At 46.2% G+C, this 26,535-nt stretch overlaps 1 protein-coding gene across 1 annotated transcript in view; it reads left to right on the forward strand.

Annotated features, from left to right (window-relative positions):
- Positions 1-26,535, forward strand: part of LOC103363055 (dachshund homolog 2-like) — a 90,381-nt gene that overhangs the window by 58,052 nt on the left and 5,794 nt on the right. The window contains exons 3-11 of the mRNA XM_008289653.1: positions 659-769; positions 5,132-5,335; positions 7,493-7,662; positions 8,777-8,882; positions 9,432-9,503; positions 12,665-12,765; positions 13,666-13,813; positions 13,895-14,071; positions 19,573-19,638. Of these exons, the coding sequence (XP_008287875.1) occupies positions 659-769; positions 5,132-5,335; positions 7,493-7,662; positions 8,777-8,882; positions 9,432-9,503; positions 12,665-12,765; positions 13,666-13,813; positions 13,895-14,071; positions 19,573-19,638 (1,155 nt within the window). The remainder of the gene's footprint in view (positions 1-658; positions 770-5,131; positions 5,336-7,492; positions 7,663-8,776; positions 8,883-9,431; positions 9,504-12,664; positions 12,766-13,665; positions 13,814-13,894; positions 14,072-19,572; positions 19,639-26,535) is intronic.

Here is a 26,535-nt window from a genome sequence, read left to right on the forward strand (position 1 = left end):
ACATGAAAGCCAACTGTACATACACACTCAGCACAATGCAAAAGCTCACGTGCACACACACTCACACACAAAACGGTGGTGTTTCGCACAATAAACACACACACACACACACACACACACACACACACACACACAGGGTCATCTCTCTCACTCTGCTGGTTGTTGTGTATAGAAGTCAGTTCCAGGTCAGTGCACAGAGCCAGGGATCTTAGTCCATACAAAAGAGAGAGAGAGAGAGTGTGTGTGTGTGTGTGTGTGTGTGTCGCGGCGGGGGTGTGTTCTTTGTTTGTGTGTGTGTGTGTTTGGTTTTTGTTGTGTATCAGTGAAAACACACCAGGCCCGAGGCGTCTGAAACTCACCGAAACGTTTCAGCAAAACACTCAAAGACAATTCGATAGCAGTCAGCGTGTGTGTGTGTGTGTGTGTGTGTGTGTGTGTGTGTGTCACGGCTCGCTGCAAAGCATCATGGGTAGCGGCGGGCAACACCTGTGCGGGCTGGCAAGCAGGGCTGTGATTGGTCGGCTGTGAGGAACAGAGGAGTGGACGGGTTTTAGGGCGGCTGATGATATCGATTCACAAACTGAATGAAGGTGGAGATGATTGTTAGCGACGATGCTAACAGTGTGTGTGTGTGTGTGTGTGTGTGTGTGTGTTGCAGGCCTGACAGCAGCAGCCATGGCTGAACTCCAGAAGCTCCAGAAGATGAAGATGATGATGAGTCTGCAGAACGGCAACGAGTCCGACAACGACGACCTGCACTCCAACACAGGTAGCACACACACACACAAACACACACACACACAGACACACACACACACACAAACACACACAACACACGAAACGTACACAAAACACACATATGAAACACACCTGTACAGGTACCAGAGAGGTCAACATTTATCAGTTCATCATATAATTGTTGTTCAGAATCCGAATATATTATACGTCAGTAACGTAGCGTAGATGAGCTGCAGTACCTGGTTGTTCCACCAGGGGGAGTCTAGCAGCTACGGGCACCATGACGATGAGTCCGTGGAGGTGAATGACCTCCTGCAGGAGCTCAGGTGTTAAAAGCAAACTGGTTATGACTGCATTATGGAGAACGTTTATGTCTGAGGAACTTTTTATTCTGCTGATGATTAGCGACTAAAAAACCTCCTCGTGGCTCCAGACCTGCCTCAGAACATTCGTGGTTTTATGTTTTTTCTTCCGGATTGTTTGTCTCTACGTTCATGAATGCTAGTAAATCCGTCCAATCGAATGTTTCTTTAATATTTACATCAGGAATTTAGTGTTTACACCAAAAATGAGCTCAGAAATGCTGGAAAAGTTCAAAAGTGCACAACGTGGACCTTCTGCTCAGGCCGGTACTAACGTTAGAGTGGATCCAGAACCAGCTGATTCTGAGGAGATGCTGCTGGTTTTGTTCCATCCGAAGCCGACAAAGAGCCGACCAGCGCCACAGAAAGACGTCAGAGACGCTCACCGTCGGGTCGAGCTTCATCGGCGGATCCGACTTTTCTCTCCCGTCTTCAGTTTTATGTTTGAGCTGCGAAAAAAGAAACGAGGATTTTGAACGAGCGATCCGGAGAAGAAACGGATCTGGAGCAGAAATGTTGATGTGGTGTTCCACAGGGTTCTATACTGGGTCCTCTGTCTGACCCGGGAGACTAATTCACAGCGCAAAGTCATGTGACCTTTAAAGAGGGTAAACTTTCCAGGCTGGTATCAGCATGTGTGACGGTCAGAACCAGTTCTAGACGATGGAAGGACCGTTTTACCCACATTTGAACGTGTCATGTGTCTGTCTGCTGCACTGATGGACCATGAAGGTGATCAGTCTGGAGCCTCCTCTGTAGAACTCTGGTCATCAGATGGAGTGAGTGTAGAACCAGAACCAGCTGATGGGTTTCATGCTGCTGGTTCTTATTTTCTCCGTTTGCGGCGACAGAAACTGGACGTTTGGATCCCGACAATCAGAAACTGGAGCGTTTTTGTTTTTTTTCTTCTTTTTTCGCGTGAAAACAAAGACGCATGTTTTCCGGTTCACTCAATCTCTGCTAGTGTCTGAATTATTGAAAGGACAGAAAACAAAAAGCAGAAGAAAGGCGAGCGTCGCCTCCGTCCTTCTGTTTCCAGCCTCGATCTCCTGTTTCCACTTTGCTTTTCTTCAGCTGACCTGGCAAATGGGCCGATAGAGTTACTCTCCCTGTCGTTTTTTATTTATTCCCTCCTCCTCTCCGTCGCTCCGTCTTCTTTTATTTCATTCAGAGTGATTTTTGCGCGAGCCTCCTTTTCATTGTCCGACCCGATTCCCTTTGTGGGAGACACTCACACCGGCCTGGGAAACTGCCGAGGACAATGGGGCAGAGCGACGACACGAAAAGCAAATAAAGCGACGGGAGGACGGAGGCAGAGCGTAATGAGAGGACGGGTATGTAGGGCGGCGAGGCGTCGGACGCCGAAGCTCTCACGTGTTCAGTTTGTATTCTGTGTAGAAAGAAGGAAACCCAGATGATCCATGTGTCCGAGGAGGACGGCCCGGTGGACTCGTCTCCAACACGTCTGGACGTCGTTCGTCCTCCAACAGTTACAGATTAAACCGGCCGCTGAGTCTTCGTCTAACCAGGAAGTTACTCATTTGTGATCTGGGAACCAGAACTGAGCTTCTGGGAAATAAGTTTCTCTTTCACTGGACGGTTTCGTCGCTGCATGGTTCTGCTGTGAAAGTCGGTTCTGATCCATTTCTGCTGTGATTACTGATGAAGTAATATTAAAATGTTCTTTGCTCTGATATGACCTGGTGAAGTCGTACCTGGAGAGGAGGACGCTTTAAAGTCACTGTAGATGGATCTGCTGCCAAAAACAACAAACAAACAAACAAACAAACAAACAAACAAACAAACAAACAGAAACCAGAAACTATCTCACAATAAGAACAAACACAACGTCCCATCATCATGGACTGTTATAGAGAACAAAAAGCTTAAAATGTGGACGTTTAATCTGAATCACTTTAGTCTAACGCTGTAGGAACGTTTTTAACTGAAACCTTAAACAAACCAACTGACTGTATTTGACACGTTTTTCCTGTTTTGTTCTTTTACAGATAATTTCCAGTAAAATCAAACAACCCACCTGATAAATCTGTAATTCTACAAACAGTAATTTTGTCTTTTACTGGATTTAAATCAGCAACAAACACCTTTAAGTGACTGATGTGTATTTAAACAGGAAACGTTTTGATACGAAAGACTGAAAACTGGATTCTTATCTAATGACAGACAAGATGTAGAAAAACACGTTGGGAATTATTATTATTTGTATTTTTAGTTTATTTTGTGAGCATAAAATTAGTTTGTACTGTTTATAAATCTGCTGTAAATAATACTTTAGGAACAACTAAGTGTACTAAGGATTCAAAAAGTCCAGTTTAGTTCAATTACAGATAAAATTTAGTGAAATAGCAGCAAAAAAATCTGAATGAATGAACAAGAAGAAATCCGTATTTTTACTGTATTTAAATGAGCAAAAAGGATTAATTTACAAATCTTTGCCTGTACTTGGAGAAAACGATGTAAAGTAAGGATTAAAATATCTTTAAAAAGTGTAAAAATAAATAAAAAAAAGAAATCTGTGTCTTTACAAATGATTTCTTTTACAAATTAAAATTAAAAAAATTAAATTATACTATTTTATTTTATTTAAATCAGCAAAAAAAAAAAAAAATTGCTGTTAATTGAAATAAAAAATTAAGTAAATTAGAAACTTTACATTTTTCAGAGCTTTTGAACATCACAGCATCCCACAGCTTTTATCTGATTTGATTTGATTTGATTTGATTTTGTTGTTTTGCTCCAGTGCAGTACGAACAGCGACTTTGTGGATGTTGAACATGATTCTAACTCGTCCTTTAAACAGAAACAGGAAGAGAAAAGAGACGAAAAACCTGAATGAGTCTGAGGAGCTGAATCAGAGAGAAGAGAAGGAAAGAAGGAAAGAAAGAAAGAAAGAAAGAAAGAAAGAAAGAAGGAAGGAAGGAACGGGAGGCTGAAGGAGGGAGGTGGAGGAGAACATCTGGCCGTGTGCTGGTCCTGCTCCCTGGTGGACCAGCGGAGATGAAGCCCAGCTGTCATCTCGTGTGTGAGCAGCTCTGGGAGTTCAGCAGCAATAATAGAGAGAGACGCTCGCTAATTCAGACTAATGGAGGGAGATGAAGATGGATGAGGAGGAGCGGAGCGAGGCTGGAGGAGAGGCAGCCCAGAGCAAACCCGCCAAACCCGCCTCCTCATCGCCGGCGGTACCAGAACCTTTAGTTTAAGGCACGAATGAGGTTTCCAGCCTCCACCGGAGTCAGCTGGACTCACACTGCAAAAAAATATGAAATCTACAAGTTTAAAGATGTAGAACTCATCCTGCAACGTCCAAAAACGGCGACAAAAAAAAGAAAATAAATGTTTTTTACAGATTTAAATGCACGACGACGGATTTTATTGACACGTTGTCCTGTTTTATTATCATGAGTTTAATTTCCTGGGATTTCAGTCGATGTTTTATGTTATTTAACCAAATAAATGATAAAGTAAAATGTGATTAATTAATATTTTCAATCCTTTGTTTTTCATTATCTGTAAAATAATAATTTATTTGTTGATGTTAATGCAGGAATTTGGTGTCATGTTTCGGGGAAATGTTGTAAAAGAGCAAATGATGATTTTTTATTCTGTTTTTTTTGTGGTTTTACTCGATAAAATGTGTTTGTGAGCAAAACAGGACGCGTCTGTGAAACAAGAGTCATGTGTTCAGAAAGAAATCCCATAAAAACTGTTTTGTGTTTCTGGTGTCGCCGTGGCAACTCCCGCCTCTGGATTCGTTGTCCAATAGAATCACTCAACCAATTAACCAATGATGCTCGTCCACCTGGTTCGGGTTCAGTTTGAGTGTGTTCTGATTCTGATGAAGACCCGGGACGCCGTTTTAAAGAGCAGTAATTAAAACGTGTTATAGTGCAGCTCTGACACCATCAGAACTTCTCAGAATCCAGACAGAACACTTCACAGAACCCGGTTTGGCGTCCTGAATGGCTCACGAGTAAAAACCCGCCGGTGTCCGTCTGTCCGTCTGTCCCCAGGAGGCAGCGAGTGTTCCTGGGACAAGGAGCGTCTGACCAGCCCCCCCGCCGGAGCTCACGGCGGCGCTCCGGCGTCCGGAGGAGGAGGAGGAGCTGGAGGAGGAGGCGGAGGAGGAGGAGGTGGGAGTCGGCCGGCCTTATCGGCTGTCAATCAGCAGCAGCAGCTCCAGCAGCAGCAGCAGCAGCAGCAGCTTCTGGCCAACAGTGAGACGCAAACAGATACACAACCACAGACACACACACACACACACACACACACACACAAACAGACACACAACCACAGACAGACAGACACACACACACACAGACACACACGGCGAGGCCTGGAGTGTGTTTAAGGGGCGGCAGTATTTGTTAATGTACGCCATTTAATCTGCTCCATCTCCTGTATTAACACTCTGCCCGGATTAATCAGCACACACTCTCCTAAATGACTCAATTCATCAGCCGACACACACACACACACACACACACACACACACACACACACACACACACACACACGCAGCAGCGGGAGGCGACAAACACTCACATTGATTATCCCGTCGCCTCGGTCGTCACGACAACACCAATCAGTGTTATTGTGTCGTTGGGCGAAAGCGCCAAGTTTCTGTGTTTGTTTCGGGTTTTTGTTTTTCGTCGGCGAGGCGACTCCTCGGGTTCAGGGTCGGAGGTCAGAGGTCAAGGTGGGACGTTCAGGAGGTCAGAGGACGAGTTGGTGGAAGTGATGGAGGGAAAGAGGCGGAGCAGAGAGAAGGAAACAAAGTTCACCGTAAAACCCAGAAAGAACGGCGAAAACCAGGCGGCCACGAGGAAACACGGCCGTAAAGAGTTAAATACAGGTTTAAATAATGGAAGGTCACAGGCGCACACCGTACAGTGCACATCATGTTTAACAGGGACTTTGTTCAATGTGATGAAATGAATAAATTCAGCCAGAAAGTGTGAACGGCACATCTTCACTCCTTCATGTACAAACCAACACGTCAGTAAAACAACCAAACGTTTCACTGAGTAAAGATCTGATCAAAGAAACTGAATCCGAACTAATGTCACCACATGTTATTAATAATTGGACTAAACAGGTTGAATCTCTTTCTATAAGTTATTTAGCGTCATTCAGTCCTTAATACGGATCATGTTCTGTCAAATTCAATTTTAGTCGATATTATCTGAGATTTAACAACAATCGTGAAAAACAGCAAATAGTTTATAAATTGTCAATCCTTAATTTATATAATTGTCTTCATGTTCAGGCAAATATTTGTGAAGTAATCCTGTTTGATGATTTAAATGCAGTTAAAATCGACTAAAAGACTGAAGTAGTGTCTATAAATGATGCTGTGGCAGCGTGTGAATGAACACCGGTCATGTGATGGACGCGCTGAACAGGTGAAACCTGTTGGTGTGGTTTAACAGTGTAGGACGGATCAGACAGAGGAGCAGGAGCAGCAGATGGAGGACTTGAGGCTGAACGAGGTTCTGCCCTCCGACCCTCCGACCTCCACGCTTTTCATTCCTCGTCTTTGTGGACGTTTATTAGCGAGACGTCTGAAACGGAGACGACGCCTCGAGGTGAAGTTCAGCACGAGTTCACAGACGCTAAACGATAGCGTGTCGCTGTCTCGCTTTCACTGCCGCCGATCGAGTGGCCGGACGAAAGAGGAAGTGACGGACCGGTTCTTCAGAGGTCAAACCCGTGGATCCCAGAACCTGGTTGTAGTTAAGAATCAGCTTAAACCATTGATCAGAGCAAGAACGCTGAGAAACTGAAAGAACTGCTGAACTGTCAACTGTCCAGCAGTTCTTGGACTGAGCATCTGTGTGTCAGTGTCATTCAGAAAAACCAAATCTGAAGTTAAAACCGAGGAGCCAGTTGTTGGAGATACATCCAGCTGATGGAGGAACATCTTTCTACATCTGATGAGCAGAGCAGAGAGGAAACATCTGGGGACATGGAGATAGTTCAACATCAGCAGGATGTGGTGACAAAACGAGCATAAAGAGACACGAAACAACAGGAAAACACGACAAAATGACAGAAATGAGACAAAAAAACACAAAAAAATATGAAATGAAGACACAAAAGCACAAAAATGAGACAAACAAGACACAGAATGACACAAACGACAAGACGAATGCAGCGTGGCTCAGAACCAGATGCTGTCGGTACGTTCAGCGTGGTGGAACATGTAGATGGTTCAACATCTGCAGGATGTGAGCGTTGGTAACACCAGTGGACTCTTAGGAAAGTGTCGGGAAGGTTTCTGTTTAGGTTTTCATGTGGTTGTCCGTTAAAAAGTCTGGAACTGAACCGCTGTCGCTTTTAAAGGCTGATCTGACAAAATGTGTCCTTCTCAGGGTTGGACCTGCCCTTCATGATGATGCCCCACCCCCTGCTGCCCATGGGGCTGCCGCCTGCCTCCGTTGCCATGGCGATGTCCCAGATGAACCACCTCAGCACCATCGCCAACATGGCCGCCGCGGCCCAGCAGATACACACCCACGTGCACCGCGCGCCCGTCATCAAGGTAACTTAGAAAGACCAAAACCTCAGAGGATCCCAGCAGGTGCCCTGAGGAACTCCTGTAGGAAGAACTGTGATCAGAAGTTTCCATTCTTGTAGAATGTGTGCGGACTTGTGACCAACGGCTACCAGGGTTGTTTATCACAAGTTAAAGTTTAAATGGCACCGGTGTGAATTTGGGTTTTTAGTTTGTCAGTTTTAAAAAGAGAGCGAGCAGCTTTTGGTTTTATGGCCGTTTTATTCTATATGAACATGTGAACTTGTCACTAACAGCACTGACAGACGCAGCAGTCTGATGAAACGCTTCAGTTCAAAGTACTTTACTGTCTTCTGTAGTCTCATAAAATGAAAGTACTGCCATGTATAATGCTACTAAATGCTAAGCTAACACTATTCACCTGTCGTTTTCAAGCATAAAAGTCCAAAATGAGCTGCAGCTCTGTTCTGTATCAGTAGATTAAACATCTTTGAGTTCTGGACTGTTGTGATCCACTGGGTGTCCTGCTGCTCATCCTGATTCGTTCAGCAGCGAGGGGGCGGAGCTACACAGAACTAGACCGCTATTGGTTTGTGACTCAGGTCAAGTCCTCCCTGGCTTGTGCAGCTGGGAGAGTGTGGAGGGCTTTAAGGAAGCACAGAAGTAAAAGTGTTCATGTCTGAACAGGGGCTGCACGGTGGCTCGGTGGTTAGCACCGTGGCCTCGCAGCTAGAAGGTCGCCGGTTGGCGTCCCGGTGAGGACACCCGGGATCTTCCTGCGTGGAGTCTCCATGTTCTCCCCGTGCAGCGTGGGTTCTCTCCGGGTTCTCCGGCTTCCTCCCACAGTCCAGAAACATGCTGAGGTTAATTGGTGATTGTAAATTGTCCGTAGGTGTGAATGTGAGTGTGCTTGGTTGTCTGTCTCTAAGTGTAGCCCTGTGATAGGATGGTTACCTGTCCAGGTGAACCTGCCTTCACCCTGAGTCAGCTGGGATAGACTCCAGCCCCCCATGACCCTAGTGAGGATGAAGGTGTAGAGATGGTGGATGGATGGATGGATGGATGGATGGATGTCTGAATAGCTGTGTAAGTTGATACCAACCACAGAACACGACAGAACCGGGCTTTCCTCTGTGTTCAGGAGCGAGTGTGCGACAGTCCTTCTCTGTCTCCGTCGGTGGACGAAACCAACACTCCTCTGCAGTCGCAGCCCAGCAGCTCAGCCTCCAGCTCGCCGGAGAGACTTGGTATGAAACCACAAACAAACAAACAAACAAACAAACAAACAAACAAACAAAGTCTTTCTACATGTGCACCCAGAGTGAGTCACTGCGTCTTTCATCCTTTAAATGTTAGGTATCAGAGGACTGAACTGAACTTGTACTGAGTCAGTTCAGAGACTGGATATCTGGTAGCGTGCATACTGTTCAACTGGACACCACTGAAGTGTTGATTCTAGACATCATGAGTCAGCAGGAATGTTCATGACTCGTTGTTAACTGATTAAATGCTCTTAATGATTCAACCAGAACCAGAAGAAGCTCAGGCATGTTAGAGACAGTTTGTAGATCAGTGAGCAGAGAGCATTGTGGGAGTGTAGCTAACAACGGGCGCCATGACGACGACTTCAGTTGAGGTTAACGACCTACTGAGAAAATATGACGACGTGTCATTTCATAGAGAAAGGTGCTAAACAATCAGTTGTAATTAATCAAAGCAGAGACTGTTGTCAGCTGTGGCCTGTTGGTTTCACAGTGAACCTGTAATGTGAGTGTGTTCCTGTTTCCTCTCTGCAGGACTGGTGTCGGCCGATGCAGATGTTTCACTCAACAGCTCGGCTCCCATCAAGAAAATCACAAAGGACAAAGGTCGGACCACACACACACACACACACACACACACACACACACACACACACACACACACACACACACACACACACACACACACACCTCAGTCCAGACCTTCGCCCGTTTGCTGTCGACAGCTGATGAATCTCCTCACTTAGGAGGGTTTTCCTCATCTACTGTATTTATACGTGCGCACACACACACACACACACACACACACACACACACACACACACACACAGAGTCGTGGACAAACAGCGAATGGGAAGCGTCAGGATGTTGCGCCTCCTATCGATCAGCTGTCTGTGAGCCATCAATCAGAGGGGATGGATGGAGGACGGACGGACGGACGGAGGGAGGGGGGCTAAGTGAAGGAGTCGGGCTAAAAGGGGTCGCGGGGTCAGGCTCTAAAAGCATGCGGGGCCTCCCTCCATCACACTCTGCGTTTTCCATCCCTCTGACACGTCTGCTCGGTCCGACTCCTCCCTGCACACATCAGCAGCTGCAGCAGCCCCGAAAAAATCAATGAGCAGAGCTGCACCAGAGGTCTCAATCTGAGACCCGCCGGAGGTCCGCCTGAGACCAGTCGACTCGGGTTAGTCGAGTTTGGGGGTTAAATGGATTTCAGGCGGCGGAGTCGAGCGTCTGGTGCACGCGGATCAGCCGTCGCTTTAATTTATAACCAACTACGACCATCAAAAACTGAAAGTGTGGCGGCAAAAACGGAGCAGAATGATTGTGTTGTAGAGCAAATGTAGAAGCAGTGAAACAGTCGATGATGACAAAAGGCTTATTATCAAAATACAGGTTGTTGTGGTGGATGCTGGTCACGCTTTGAGCCTTTCTGGTTGTATTTTTTACTGTGAGAATTCAAACAATAAATGATCAGGAATTTGCCAGAATAAAGGAGTTAATTAACATTTGGAAATGTTGAATAAGATTTAAAAAGAAACTAAAACGTCATACTTTATCAAAATATGTGAAGATAAAAATATTGATGTTTGTAATGGAAATGGTTAAAAAAAAGGAAATAAAAAGTAATGTTATGTGTAAACATTGTGAAGGAAAGAAGAACATTTATAGATACATGGATGTGTTGTGTGTGTGTTGGCATATGTAGGAAATACATCTGATGTGAAGAGCTCCCAATAAAATAGGCAAAGTAGTGTTTTAGTAGCTGCTTAAAAAGAGAGAAATTTATGGTTTTGCCCCAAAAGAACTAAAGCAGACCTGATGAGAAAATTCAAAAACATGAAATCCATGAAATATATATGAAAGTAACACCATTAAATGATATGTGTTCGTATAAAACACATAGTTTGAGCTCCGTAATCTTCCCAGATAGAGTCGTGTAAACAGAAGCTGCTGTAAATGTGGCTTGTGTTGTTGATGAGTGTAAATCAATGCAAATCAATGGTTTTCAGTATTGTAATCTGAGATCCACGGCAGAGTTTCTGAGAGCAGTTAAAACAGTGATGTGATTGCTGAGGCCTGTTGAAGTTGGATTTCAGCACAACTCCAGCCTCAGCGTCCATCAAATCCACGCCGCCGCCGCTGATGAGGAAACTTCAGAGTGTCGCCGTGGCTCTCTGGGGAGGACAACAGCCGAACGCTCTGCCTCCATCTGGACGATGCATTGCAGCAATTAGGAGCAGAACAGAGCAGTAAAGCGACGCTGTGATCAGAGATGACCTCGCAGCGTCACGTCCTCGCCGGCTCCATCGGCGGCCGAGCGGCTCCAGATTGTGTCCGTTCGCTTTCTGCTGCTTCGCTTTGATTGAATACGTTCAAGTTGTGGAGTCAGAAACAGACGGACCTCAGAGTCACTGACGTCTGATCCTTCCTTTCCTCTTCTGTGCAGCTTTAACTTCCTCCCTCTCTGTTTATGTCCTGCTACACGCAGCTCATCCTGAACCCGTCAGAGGTCCAGGTCCTTCAAGTCCACAGAGGAGGGTCCAGATTGATCACTTTAAAGGACTTTGTCCATCATTTCTGAGCCTCAGAACTTCATCAGAACAGCAGATAGACACATGACATTTAGGAGGAAGAACACATTTGGGTTCTGGTAGAACCTGACACCAGATCAGTTCTACATCCATCCAGGTGACTGATGAAGTTCTGAGGCTCAGAAATGATGGAAAAAGTCCATTAAAGGGATCAATCTGGACCCCCCTCTGTGGACTTGAAGGACCTGGACCTCTGGAACATTCACAGTGTGAAGGTAGAACTCTGGTCAGTAGATGAAGGTGCTGCAGAACCAGAACCAGATGTTCTGAGATCAGGTTTCTATTGTGGGGCTTCTAGCATCAAATTGTTCCTTCAGAGTGTGTTTTGTAAGAATCCGTCTTGTGTTTGTGACGGCAGGTTTCCATCAGTCTGAAGTGTCAGTTTATGAACGTCGATGCTCACGAAGGTATAAAAGGCAGCGGAGCAGCATCGGAGGAATCAATTAGAGCAAACACACACACACACACACACACACACACACACACACAGAGTGGGTGAGGTCGTTAGTATTCAGACGCTCATGTGAGCCACTAATTGGCTGGATTAAAGACATCCCTGATTTGTGGGTGTGTGTTCATTGTGAGTGCGTCACAGTGTCTGCTCAGCCCTTAATGCCCAACACACTGACAACTGGGTTAACTCTGCTGTGAAATTAACGCTGATTAAGATGCACTGAAACACACACACACACACACACACACACCCAGTAACACACAGCAGATCTACATCCACCATCTAACTCCTCTCCTCGTATCTTCATCTCTTCACGCTTCTTATTCCGTCGTCCTGATTCCTCTCCTCCTCCTCCTTCTTCTGTAAACTTGTAATGACAGAGTTGTAGTTTGTTTCCAGTCACATTGTTGTCACTTGTTGGGAGTTTCTGACCGATGTAGCTGTCAAACAGCACTGTACATACACTAGAGAAAACTTCACAAAGTGCATGCTGGGTGAACTTGCAGGGCTCATGTGTGATGGTGGTTGGTCAGAACAAGTACTACTACTACTACTACTACTACTACTACTACTACTACTCAGTATGAGGCGAAGTTGGTATGTCATGTGGTTTGTGGCTTTGTTGGTGTGTGTAAAGGATGAGCTGCTGGTTGTGTCTGTGGAGCGGTTTCCACCAGACAAAGACAAACATGTAAAGTCGCATCGTGTGTTCCCAACAGAAGAGTCTTCGCTGGGTCAAAGCCTGCCGCCTGGGTTTCCTGCCCCGTTCCTGTTCGCCGACGGCCTTTCATCGGTGGAGACTCTGCTCACCAACATACAGGTGAGTGTTTGTGAAGGTGCGGTGTCGTATGAAAGTGAAAGGTTTCTGGAATATTTTAGGGAAGAGTTTACTGTTGAAACGCCGTCTTTGGAGGGAATCCCAGCCTGTTTGTGTAGCAGTGAGGAGTCGTTCTGGTCCATGTTTGAGGGATTGTTATGCATTTGTCCTCCAAGTTGTCTGAGGTGATTCCATGTTGTGCTCTGTGGAAGGTTGGTGATGAGGTTCAGCTTGACTGTGGGGCAGCGATGCCTTCAGCTTGTGGATTCAGGGGTTCACATTGTGGGATCAGAAATGATCCGGAACCCAGCAGTTGACCATAAAACCTGCCACTTGCAGAACAGTTGGAGACTTGTCATGAAAATGGGAATGTTTACCATCATCGTCTCACAGAACCTGTTTCCAAAACCAAAACATCCAAAAATGGAGCTTGTTTGGACGCAGACTTGTGATTCTGACACGAGGATTCAGGGAGTGTTTATAGAACTGTCTTGCCATTGTGGAGCTTCAGAAAGGTTTGTCTTACAGACTTGAGGGTGACCTCCAGTGATCTTGTGAAAAGCCACTTTTTAATTACAGTGACCGGAGAAGACTGTGCTGCCTTCTGCTGGTGCTCGTCATCGTCATGTATGGTGATTTTCAGAGTGCTGCTGCTGCTGCTCAGAGGAGACGGCTGTTGGGACGAGTCTGTATGAAGCTGACAGTGTGAACCCTTGTTGGGCAGCGTAGTTTTCAGTGATGAAGATTTGTTTGGACGTTAATGTTTGTGCACAAACACAGACTTGATGCATGTGTAATGAGGAACAGACAGAATTCCTTTAATCGTCATTGTGCAGTGAACAAAGCAGTCAGACGATCAAACACAGTGGTGCATGCTGCTGAGGAGATGTGTGCTGTCCTCAGGGCCTGCTGAAGGTGGCGGTGGAAAACGCCCGGGCGCAGGACAAACAGATCCAGGCGGAGAAGAGGGAGCTGAAGATGGAGCTCTACAGAGAACGGGAGATGAGGGAGAGCCTGGAACGGCAGCTCACGTCTGAACTACAGAGCCGAGGTAACGGCGGAGGGGCGAACACGTGCAGGACGTTGAGGCAAGTGAGAAGGTGGCTCAGCTGTGAATGTGATTCTGTTGCAGCCTCCATCCAGAAGCGACTGAAGAAGGAGAAGAAGGCCAAGAGGAAGCTGCAGGAGGCGCTGGAGTTTGAGTCCAAGAGGAGGGAGCGGGTGGAGGACGCCCTGAAGCACTCGTCCTCGTCCTCCCCGTCTCCGGAGCCGCTGCACGCTGCCAACAACAACAACAGTAACAACAGTGGTGAGTGTGTATGTCTTGAAGTAGATGCTGTAGTGGAGTATGTGGTCCCAAATATGTGATGACAGCTTCCAGAAGCAGTGAAATAGGTTGTGTATGTTGAGGCAATGATGCATTTTCTAAGGTAAATGCTGCATATGCAGCCAGATCACACTACAGCAGATGTTGTGTGTGACTGATGTGTCTGTGATGGGACGGACGGACGGACGGACGGACGGACGGACGGACAGACAGACAGACAGACAGAGTGCTTGTGCTATTGAGAGGTTGAGGTGGTGTGCTGTGGTTCAGATCCACACAGTGTCAGAGTTTGGAGCATCATGACACCACACTGGTGTTGTGGAGAGGTCCAAGTAGGGGGTTGTACGAGTGATGTGTTTGAGAAGTTTTTGGGTCGACCAAGTTTGAAAACGAGTTTGATGTTGAGATGGTGTTGTCCTGGATTTGATGTGTTGTTAATCTGCACAACATCCAAAACAGTACCATGTGTAGCACCTCAACATCCAAAGTGTGTTCAAAGTGGGTCTCCCCAACAGCTTCTCAAAATTGTCAGTTGGTACTTGTCAGCATAGCCCTTTACTTGGACCTCTGCAAAACACTGGTGAGGTGATATGAGGACACTGTGTGGACTGGAACCAGAGATCTGCACCGTGGGAGCTGGACTCCTTCCATGTGTCAGCACCAAGTGCTCACTGACATCAGGCTGTGGTTGAGTTCCTGTGTGCGAGTGAGCAACTAACTGGTCCTCCGTGTGGACTGTTGCGGTGTGATGTCATGGTTTGAGTCGGGCAAAAATGTGTGGAATTGTGGTGAAAGGTGAACAGTGGTGCTAGTTGAATAATGTTAAACAGGTGTATTGTACTGATCAGTGTAGCTGTTTGTGTTTCTAGGTGACAGCTACACATTGAACCTGGTTGTATTGTACTGGAGTGCATTCAGGTCTGACAATATCCCATGATGCAGGATTTCTGTTGTTGTAATGGTCGTCATTGATGTCATGAAGTCACAGTGAATGTAATGTTGTAGATAGAAGAATGCCTGTAGTCAATGGCAGTGGAATGATCAGGTAAGTAATCTGAGTTCTGTCAGAGGGCTGCAGGGTGGCGCAGATAGTAGCACTGTTGCCTTGCAGCTGGAAGGTTGCCGGTTGGCGTCCCGGTGAGGACACCCGGGATCTTCCTGCGTGGAGTCTCCATGTTCTCCCCGTGCAGCATGGGTTCTGTGTGGGTTCTCCAGCTTCCTCCCACATGGTCCAGAAACATGCTGAGGTTAATTGGTGATTGTAAATTGTCCGTAGGTGTGAATGTGAGTGTGCTTGGTTGTCTGTCTGTAAGTGTAGCCCTGTGATAGACTGGTTACCTGTCCAGGGTGTCCCCTGCCTTTGCCCTAAGGTGGCTGGGATAGGCTCCAGCCCCCCATGACCCTAGTGAGGATTAAGTGTTGTACAGATAGTGGATGGAAATCTGTCAGTAAGTTACAGATACATGTTAGTCCGTCAGCTGAGCATGTAAGGATTGTCAGGAAAGGATTAGGTTTGAAGGAGATGTTTGTTACAGCTGATGTAAATGTGGAGCTGTGGACATAACCTGGTTTTGTATGTTGCAAGTGTCTCCTAAGCAGTACGTAGTTGGGGATGTAATAAAAGGAAAGAATTGAAAGTAGTGATTTATAAGCACAGAGGAGAAGCCGTTTGTGGCTGGTAGAGAAGTTGCTGCTGCTGCTGCTGCTGCTCTGGATCATCTGCAGAGGTTTGACTGTGGATGTGGGGAGGGCTGCCAGTGAGGAGCTGTGTTGCATGTTTTGTTGGTTTTAGTGGTATATGTGTTGTGGGTTGAAATGGATGTAGTGATGTTTTGTGAAGATCCTGTTTGTGTCTTCTGTGCTTGTATCGTAGTCGGAAGAGGAACTGCAGTGTTTGGTCAGAACACAAGAAAGACATTGGTAATAAATCCAGTGCACAACGTGAATGCTTGTTGAGTGTAGAGATTGTTGAGGCAGTTGGTTGGTTGGTTGGTTGGTTGGTTGGTTGGTTGGTGGGTCGGTTGGTGGGTCGGTTGGTTGGTTCATCCGTCAGTCGGTTGGTTGGTTGGTTGGTTGGTTGGTTGGTTGGTTGGTTGGTTGGTTTCAGCAGTCACCACCAAACTGTACAGTCCACCAGAATGCCTCAGGTGGTTACTGCAGTGTGCCCAGAGTAAAGTGAAATGAAGTTATGTGAGAGAAGACACCCTTGTAGTGTTGTGGATCAGCAATGTGTAGACAGGAAAGGTCTGCTGTTCCTGATGTTGTACAGGGCAAATGGACATGATTGAGCAAGGAAGACCACATGAGTCTTGAATGTTAGTTGGTCATCAATCATGAGACCCCAGTTTGTGGCAGAGTGGGTTGTTTTGGTTTGAGTTGAGCTGGGTTGAATGAAGCTGGATGTAGATTTGTTGTTGCAGAGAGGGAGTGGCCGGGATGACAAGGAGCTCAGTGTTGGAGAGGTTGAGATATATGCAAGGCATGATGAGATCTGGGTAGGGACTGTGAGGTTGGTGGGGGGGATGACAGGAAGAGCTGGGTATCATCAGCATATGGTGTGTGGATTGCTGTGGCAAGTGAGGTTGTGTATTTTGAGAAGAGGAAGGGACAGAGTACTGAGTTGTGAGGAACCTGTATGGATAGGTGTTGTGGTTTGATTCTCCACTGGAGGATACCCTGAGATGCTATGTTGTTGGAGGGCAGATGTGGGGGTGCCAAGCTCAGTGACTGTGAGACAGAGGATGTGGTGGTTAAGTGTGTGAAAGGCTGCCGACATATGTATTAGTAGTAGAGGTGAAGACTGTCTAGCAGAATGCAGAGATGGTTCAGTTCTGGTGGTTGTGTCTTTGTGGATATGCATATCAAGTGTTGTATCACAGTCCTGAAAGACTGAGAGTCCAGTCCAAGTATGAAGTTGCCAGGTTGGTGTGGTTAGGGTGTGTACCTGAATATGTGAAGAATTAACCAGTGTTTGTTTAGGGAGAATGTATTTGGTGGACAAGCAAGTGGCAATTCCATAGGCCAAGGAGCCAGTAATGGAGGTGTTTGTAAGGGGGTGGAGGTTTACAGGGTTGCATTTTCTGTAGTAGCAGCTGTGTTGTTGTTTTTTGGGTCTTGTCCAAAGCCTTGGAGAACACTGCAGCACGTGGTGGGTGAGGCAGGATATGTGTGTACATTCCATGTGCAGTGAACAGGCAGTGAAATGGGGCAGAAAAGCAATCACCAAAATGAGCCATGGTAGGTCTTTATTGTCATTTCTGAAGGTAGGAATAACAAAGAAACATTGCAACAAAGAATGTGCAACCAATGTAGTCAGTGTTGGTTATGAAAGTAAGTGTGGAGTTCTTAGAGGTATGTGGTTGGGCATTGTGTGGAGTACAAGTCAAGGCCTTGTGGAGACATGTGGAGTTGGTCCTTTCCTTTAACACTGTTTGTTTGAAAGAAGTATCCCTTAAAAACTGGCAGTGGTGTTGTGAGTTGATTGATTTGAAGTGTCTCTTCAACCTGAAAAGGTCCATACAAGTCATCCTTCGTAAGAGTAGCCGGTAGCTGCAGCCCACCTCCACCTTGCTGGTGCCAGACTTGAAGTGGAGCTCTGTGTCCATTAGTCATCCAGCCATGGGCCCATCCATCTGGTCTGTCAAGAGTCACTCTCATGTCATCTGCGGATAAAACCTTTGAACAGTCTGTCTGCAGAGAGATGTGTTGGCCCAGGTGTGATGTTTCAAGTGATGAGTGCTGCTGAGTGCTGGTTCTACCTTCCTTACCGGGGCCATGTACCAGGCTGCATGTCTTGAAGCAGCAGTGGCAGCACTGGTGGTTAATTGGTTCTTATTGGCTATGTGCAACAAAACCAGGAGGTAGTTTGGTGAGTATGTGTCAAGAATGTAGCTATGTAGAAGAGTCCTGCATCCCTCTGAAAGGCGTGTGACAAACGGTGACTTTTCAGATCTTGTGTGTAGTCTGTGGTGTTTGAAGTGGAGAGAATACCTAAGAATTGTGCTCCCCTTTATATACGGTGCTGATTAGTGCAGGCCACGCCCTCTGTCATTACACAAACACACATCACCTGTGATTATACCATAGTGGCATGCCAAGTGTGTGTATAACCTGGAAATGGAAAATGGAGGAAAGGTTGAGGCACTTACCTGTGCGAAGAGAGTGGTGTGGCGTTGGCGGTGCCTCTGCTCGGTGGACTCGCGCAGGTCGACTCGCAGGTCTTTACCCAATTCGGTCTTCACACAATGAGGTCTGACTCCAGGGGCTGACGCTTCCGCTGACGCTCCAGGACTCCGACTGTGTTAAATACCCAGGAGCTCTGGGGCTGGACCCACCCCTTCCACAGCCACCGACCAATAGAAGGACAGACCCACTAATTGAATCTCCAACAGGAAGTACTCCACTCCAAAAAAGTCTCAATACTACCCACATAGAAACCACTAGCGCCTACATTATTCATGTTTGCTCAGACGTCTGTAAAGCTCAGTGGGGCTGATGAAAGGACACAACACATGAGGGTTCAGTGGGCAATGAACAAACTACCTGCAGTACTCTGGCGTTGGGGGTGTTACACTGCATTATAAGTGACACCATTTGGAATTTTTGTGTCGACTAATTACACACAACATCCAAGACTGTATCACACATATACCGCGGTGTCACACCCCAACATCCAACAACTGGTCACAAATGTCAGTAGCACAACCCCCTACCTACACCTCTAGAAAACACTGGGGAGGCACGATGCTCCCCACACTGACACTGTGTAGACTTGCCCCACAGACCTCCACCTTCACACTCACACTCTACCCACCACCTACATCCCACCAACCACAGCTCACAGTCTTGACCTGATGTGGTGCAGTTCTCCTGCTGCAACATCACAGTTCCTTGATGACAGCAATGCCAAGAACCTGAACACAGAAGACATACAGTTCTACAACAGCTACATGTCGTTTATATGTTACACTGCTAAGACCCCAACACCACTCATCACATACCTACACTACAGTCATGACAGGCACCATTCACATCCTGACTTCTCTGACTCAATAAAAGAAGAGACAACACTTCAACTCCTCTGCTACTCATTTCTGCTTCCTGTACATTCTTTCAGCTACAACACTCTTTGCAATAACACATCATAGACTATAGAACAACAGACAATCTCAAACCTAGTTTTACAGACATGCATACATGATCAACCCTATGTCACTCACTTCTATTTCAGTTTACATTTTACAAGCATTACCAACACATCCGCCGTGTTAACAACAAACCTTTAACCCATCTTCTGACGTAATGAAGTGACAGATGAGAAAAATGCTTACATGCCCTTACAATTCGCATCATAGCTGTAGTTTCCAGGACAAACACTCATTCCCATGTTTGTTTTCAAGCTGCTCACAGTTACAAGGCTCTCAGGTTGGGCTTTTATGGGCCGACCCACTGAGACTCTGTCTTGTCTTTGCGTTTCATAACAGACGCTGCTGTAGCCGAGGACAAACCCGAACTTAATGGAAACCAGCAAGACAACGTCGCTGTACAAGGTACCTGAACACACACAACCCCATGCACAAGTGTGTTCAAAGGCGCACACACACACACGAACACACACACACACACACGAACACATGGCAGGCACATGTGTGTGTCGACATTAGTGCAGACATGAAGCAGACTCTGTGGCCCCTCTTTGATGTGCACCTCCACACTGTACATGTATGAGCAAAGACTTCATCCGTCTTCCTACAACAACAGTTTGTCCTCTTGTTCATCGCCTTCATCCTGACTGACACAGAGTTCAACACATTGTCACATTATGGATGTCTTGGCACATACAGTCAGGGCTGCTACATTAAAACAACTTTCAATTTTGCCACGTGCTGTTCATTTACTTCACCTCTTCTGATGAAACAAAGTTCAGCTACTTTCTATCTCCTTAGTGTGAAGTCGCTTCAGTTGCTAAAGTACAGATACTTCCGTTAAGTCTTATCTTGTTTTTGCTTCCTCCCATTTACAGGCTGCTCATGTCACTCTTACTTTTTCTACAATTAACCTCATTACAGGTGTTACTTTTAACTTCTCTGCTCACCCACTGCAATGACTTCAGTTCTCAAACCTCTACTGTCACTTCAGTCACTGTGGTCAGCTGGTTGCACCTGCATGACATCATCACAACAACACACCTGTGCACCCACCTCATCTGTGATCCAAACCACATACAAGTCTCACTGTTCAATGCCCACAAGCTCACCAATAACAGGGACATTCTCAGTAAACTGGACATCCACTTGAACTTCCTCTGTCTGATTGAAACACACAATATCTCAACCTGCCCACACCAAACACACACCATGACAAACCTCTAAAGGCAGAAATTGTGGCATCACCGCTCCAGACAGACAGACAGACAGCCAGACAGCCAGACAGCCAGACAGACAGACAGACAGACAGACAGACATCCAACCAGCCTCATACACATCCCTTACATGACACAGCTCATCATGGCTTTTTTCTACCAACCTCTCTGACTTCCGGACCCACAGCAACCACCACATTCATAGACATACTCAGCTACCTCAAACACATCCAACATGTCAACTTCCCCTCCCTCAGCCATGGTCACCTCCTGGATCTGGTCTGATCCACTGGTCTCCCTAACACCTACACATCCTCAGTGACAGTCCCACCTTCTAGCAAAAACACAATCACATAATTCCCTTCCACCAACTACTCTCCATCTCCCCTCCTCTCCTGGATCCCACATCATGGACATGATGTCCAGGCAGCTGTGGCTCAGGTGGTAGAACAAGTTCTCCTCCAATCACAAAGGCTGGTGGTTCCATCCCCAGCCCCTCCACAGTCAAAGTGGGTAACACACTGAACCCAAACTTGCTCCCTGCATGACAGCTCTGTCACCATTGCTACATGAATGTGTGTGAATAGGTGAATAACTAACACATTGTACAGCACTTTGGATACCAGCACCGTATAAGTGCAGACCATTTAGCATTTACCATGTCCACCTCCCCACCCTCAACACCCATCCATCCATCCACCCACCCACCCATCCATCCATCCATCCATCCATCCATCCATCCATCCATCCATCCATCCATCCATCCATCCATCCATCCATCCATCCATCTACACGAAGATGCCCAATCCACCTACTGCTATCAGCTACTACAGTCCAGCTCTGGTCACCTAAACAAACCAAATCCTCAACCCCCTGCTCAACAGCTCCCAGTCCCTCAGTCTCCTTCCCATCATTCTTACAAACCAACCTACACACCATCCACAAGTCAACCTCCTCTGCATCTGCTCAGCCTCAACTTACCTGTCCTACCTCAACCTGTCTACCACAGTACTCTCCAGCCTCCTCATCAGACATCTCCAACCTCATGACACCAACAACTGGATCCCCTCCTACTTCATCAACACCTGCTGTCCAACTGTGTCACCACAACTACAAACTCCTCCCACATCTACTGGGTTCGTCACACTCAGTCTCACACTTGCAGCTGTCATCATCATCATCATCATCATCATCATCATCATCATCATCATCATTCTTACTAAACCTGGACTAACCTCTGACATTTTACACAACTGCAGACCCATCTCCAACCTCCCCTTTTCTATCTCAAACTCCAATGACTTTCTTCTCTCCTCTGACACCAGCAAATTACACATTGTCATCCTCCTCAGCGCTGCCTTCAACACATCATCTCTAACATCACCAGCACAGCCCTCTCCTGGTTCCAGTCCTACCACCAGTTGATCAACACCAATCCTCCTCTCTCAAGGTGTTCTTCTCCCATACTGCACCATCAAGGACTTCAGTTTCACCATGTTGCTGATGTCATCCCACAAATCACGCCACGGCTCCAAACTAACTTCGTGAGACCATCATAACTGGTCCAAAGTCACTTCCCCTCACATCAGGAATCTAACCATCAGCTTTACCCATCAACCACATCACTAAAGCATTACCTGCCTCCATCCGTCCCTTTCCCAGCTGCAGAAACTCATCCACACATCCATCCCATCCCAGCTACAACAGCCTTTACCACAGTACTTCATCCAAACACTCAAGGAACTTCAACAGATCCACAGTTCTGCTGCCTACCTACCTACCTGCTGTCCATACTCAAGACATCCATAAAGGCACATCTCCTCAACACTGCCTACAGCGCATAACTTCCTTTTCAATGCTCCTTTCCCCATCCTGTAAGTGTCATGTATCAATATGTGTGTTGTCGTTATTACTATTAATCAAACCCTAACAATTACATACATGAATGACTGTGAAGGTACACTTACTCAATGCAGCCACGTTCCATACTTCTGCAGTGTGACGTTGATCCACACTTTGGAGAAAAGACAAACAAACACAATTTCTATAGTTTTTTCCCCCATACGTTTATGACTTTGACACACACTGAAAACCACCACATCCACCGGGACTCCTACACATGACCGTTACTCACAACTCATTTGCAAAAACACTTACATTTTCAAGGGACTCAGTTAAATTCCACATTCAGCCACAACAGACATGTTGAGGCTGAACATCGTTAGGTCTGACATTTACATTTGTGGTTCATAGCCAATCAGCTAAACCAAAGGACAAATGGTGAAAAACTTTACTTGACTTAAACACATAAAACATCACCAAACACAAGCATTTCACCAAGTCACTGTCAACAACTACAACCACAGGCCCATATTGGATATCTGTCTCCTTGTTTACGAGTATTCCTGACATATTGGTCACTGACACCTGGTTTGTCTCCAACATATCACATCCAGCAGTACAAGATCCACTTGTACAGATTACAGCAGCTTCAATGGTTCTCGAAATACAATAAAGACAATGCACTTTTTGTGGGTTTCTTTTCACAGAAACACTTTTAGATATCCGTGGTTTGGGATTTTAAAAAGTTTCAGACTCAAACTCGGATATGGCTGAACAGAAGGACCCTGATGACTTCACATTGAAAAACTAAGTCTGCTGCAGCATCACTTAAACTTAAACCATGTTTTTGGCTGGTTCAACTCACCTGGTCAGCATCATGGCCTCGCACCTAGAAGGTCGCCGGTTCACGTCCCGGTGAGGACACCCGGGATCTTCCTGCGTGGAGTCTCCATGTTCTCCCCGTGCAGCGTGGGTTCTCTCCGGGTTCTCCGGCTTCCTCCCACACAGTCCAGAAACATGTTGAGGTTAATTGGTGATTGTAAATTGTCCGTAGGTGTGAATGTGAGTGTGCTTGGTTGTCTGTCTCTAAGTGTAGCCCTGTGATAGACTGGTTACCTGTCCAGGTGAACCTGCCTTCACCCTGAGTCAGCTGGGATAGGCTCCAGCCCCCCATGACCCTAGTGAGGATTAAGCGGTGGATGGGTGGATGGATGGATGGATGGATGGATGGATGGATGGATGGATGGATGGATGGATGGATGGATCTTACCAAAGACGAAAACCAGGATGTGAACCTGAGCATCTGGTGTGAGTCTTGTTCTTCTAATGCCAGCTGTAAACGCCTCCTAAACCAGGACGACAGCACATATTTGCTCAACAGACTTTCAGTATGAACATTAAGGCTCAGCACTAATGTATACACACCTCCTGTAAGCAGCTTCTTGCTAACAACTCAGACCAAGGTACATTTCATTTAAACACCTACACTGCCATTATTACTAATACTATCAGGAAAACCAGCCATGTTGGCTCAGCAAACCACTGTTTAACTACAAAGTAAGCACTTTAAAGTCCACTGAAAACATACACCTCTACCTGAGTATGAGCATCAGTTCAGGGGAATTTAACTTTCTATATGGATATTTACTGATTTGTTTGTTTAGAGAGGACAAGCTGAACTTGTTCTTTGTGTTTTCCATTTCTTGCTTACCAAACTGTGAGTTGGGCGTCATTACATCCAAACCATCGTCATGCGGCACCGTCCACCTGAAGCGGGAACACGGTTCAGACTTTTCAGGATGTTAGAACACAAAAAAAGTTGCCAGGAAGTTCGAGTGGAGCTTCACATTATGCCAATGACGGTCCTCACAAGTGCGGCAGCGTTAGTATGCACGCGCCGTCGTCTTTCCACCAGCTGTGCTCAGTCCTCCCTGACATTGAAAACCTTCACTTGAAGCTGTGTGTGTGTGTGTGTGTGTGTGTGTGTGTGTGTGTGTATAAATGAATGTCTACAGTGTGCACTCTGTACCTGGAGTTGTGTGTTTGTGCGTTTGATCCACACTCTTGTGAGACAGGGAACTCTAATTAGCTCTCACTCCTCTTTAGACCCCTTTTAGATCCCCTCTCTTCTGCAAGCCAAGCACTCCCACAAACACACACACATGCAGGCCCACCTGATTTCATTAATGTTGATTGGCCCAGTAGGACCCCTTTGCTGCCTTCATCGCACACACACACACAAAGACAAACACACACTCATCCCTCCTGCCATAAAAGCATTTTGCACCTACGGTGGTTTAGCGGCGGCAAACACACACACACACACACACACACACCTCTCCCCTGCCTCTCTCACCTTCCACACTCTTAATTAACGAGTGAGGAGAAAACTGCTGAATACAAAGAAAGACGTTGCATTACAATCAAAAAGAGAGCGAGAGAATGGAGGGAGGAGGAAAAAAACGATAAGCAAGGGAGGAAGCCAGACACATGGAGAGAGAAATAACACAAAAAGAAGATGAAGAAGACAGACTTAAAATGATCTTTTGGTTGTTAAAAGCCAACGAGGCTAATTGGCCGCATTAAAAAAAAAAAAAGAAAAATAAAAAAAAAACAGACGCCACAATGATGAAAAGACAAAATCAAGTGTCGGTTGGTCACACCGGCACCGGATTTGGTGAAGTTACTTAAACTGAAAACGTACTGATTTGAACACCTGCTATCACTGCTGAGATGTTAATGACTAATCAATTAATTCACAGTTTCACCAATTAACCCAGATAACGTACTGTGCATTAGCTGTAGCTCCTTCTGGTTTAGCTAGCAGCGGGCACCATGACACGGTCTCCACTGATGCTCAACACCTTCTTGAATCAACTACCGATTGATACGGCCACCACACGCCGGCTCAGCGGGCAGGAAGTGACAGTTTCCACCACTACAGCAACACAACAGCCACCACAGCTGAAAAAAAGGCATATTCCACCTTTTTTGTCACAGTCTGGAGCCCTGACACAGGACAGGAGGGAGGCTGGATCATCACACTTATTACTGCTGTACAGTCTTGTCCTTAATATTCTAATTAGTCAGGCTAATCTCCATAATTACTAGCCTTAAATATGTGCTGTAGTCAGGTGACGCAGGCACACGTTCCTCACCTCAACGCTGTGTACATGTGCCATATGAAACCCACGGTCTTCACTTGCAGGGCAGCGGCTCCACACACACCCAGGACAATCTGTTAAGCATGCAAATAACAAAACAAGCTTCACCGTGGCTCGTACAGGGAGCCAAGGCCGAGCACAGGAGGAGGATTAATTGGAGGAGAGAGGGAGAGAGGAGGTGACGCCAACGGGAAAGGAAAGGAGGAAAGTTGACACACAAACTCATGCAAATACACAGATTTCTCAGACACACATTTTTTGCTCAATTACTACAATAATTGCCGACGATATTGCTCATTAACTACATGATTTAAACATTTTCTGGTCTCTTTCATCCTCGGTGACAAAAAAACAACATTCTGGGATGTGATTTAGGGTTTTCCGCCATTTTCACAGAACAACTAATTGATTCATCGAGACAATAATCAACAGAATAAAGTAATCGTTAGTGTCCAGACCACAGATAATGTGTAGAGGGGAAAAAAAACAGAAGTGGAAGGACGAAGGGAGTTCAAGCGAAGACAAGAAAAGCCAAATACAGGACGATGAAAGGAGGATATGTGAGCAGATTCAGGGGAAAAGGAGTAAATAAGGAAACAACAAAAGAGGTGCATGAGAGGAAGGAAAAGGAACAAAACTAAAGCAAAGACATAAAAGTGAAACTGTAGTAAAAAAGAAAGAAGAGGGGAGGAAAGTGGGCAGCGTGGAAAAGGAGGGCAGGACGAGGAGGAGGAGGAGGAGGAGGAGGAGGAGTGGTGAGCAGATTCCTGCAGACAAGAGTTGAAAAATGTGACCTTGTTCCAAGACCTGGTGACATTTCCTCCACCCGGCTGATAGACTCTTAACAAGGCAGGTCAGCGTCATTTTTAACCGCGACGGCAAACACACACACACACACACACACACACACACACACACACCACACACACGGCGGCTGCTCGAGTGTTTTATGGTGACAGATAGAGGTGAGAGGGGAACGGAAACAGGGCCGCCGGGTCCAGGCGCTAACGCACAGCTAACGGGAGGAGAAAGAAGAAGAAGAAGAAGAAGAAGAAGAAGAAGAAGAAGAAGAAGAAGAA

This window comes from Stegastes partitus, unplaced genomic scaffold, assembly GCF_000690725.1.
Source record: "Stegastes partitus isolate 25-593 unplaced genomic scaffold, Stegastes_partitus-1.0.2 Scaffold628, whole genome shotgun sequence".
Taxonomy (NCBI): domain Eukaryota; kingdom Metazoa; phylum Chordata; class Actinopteri; family Pomacentridae; genus Stegastes; species Stegastes partitus.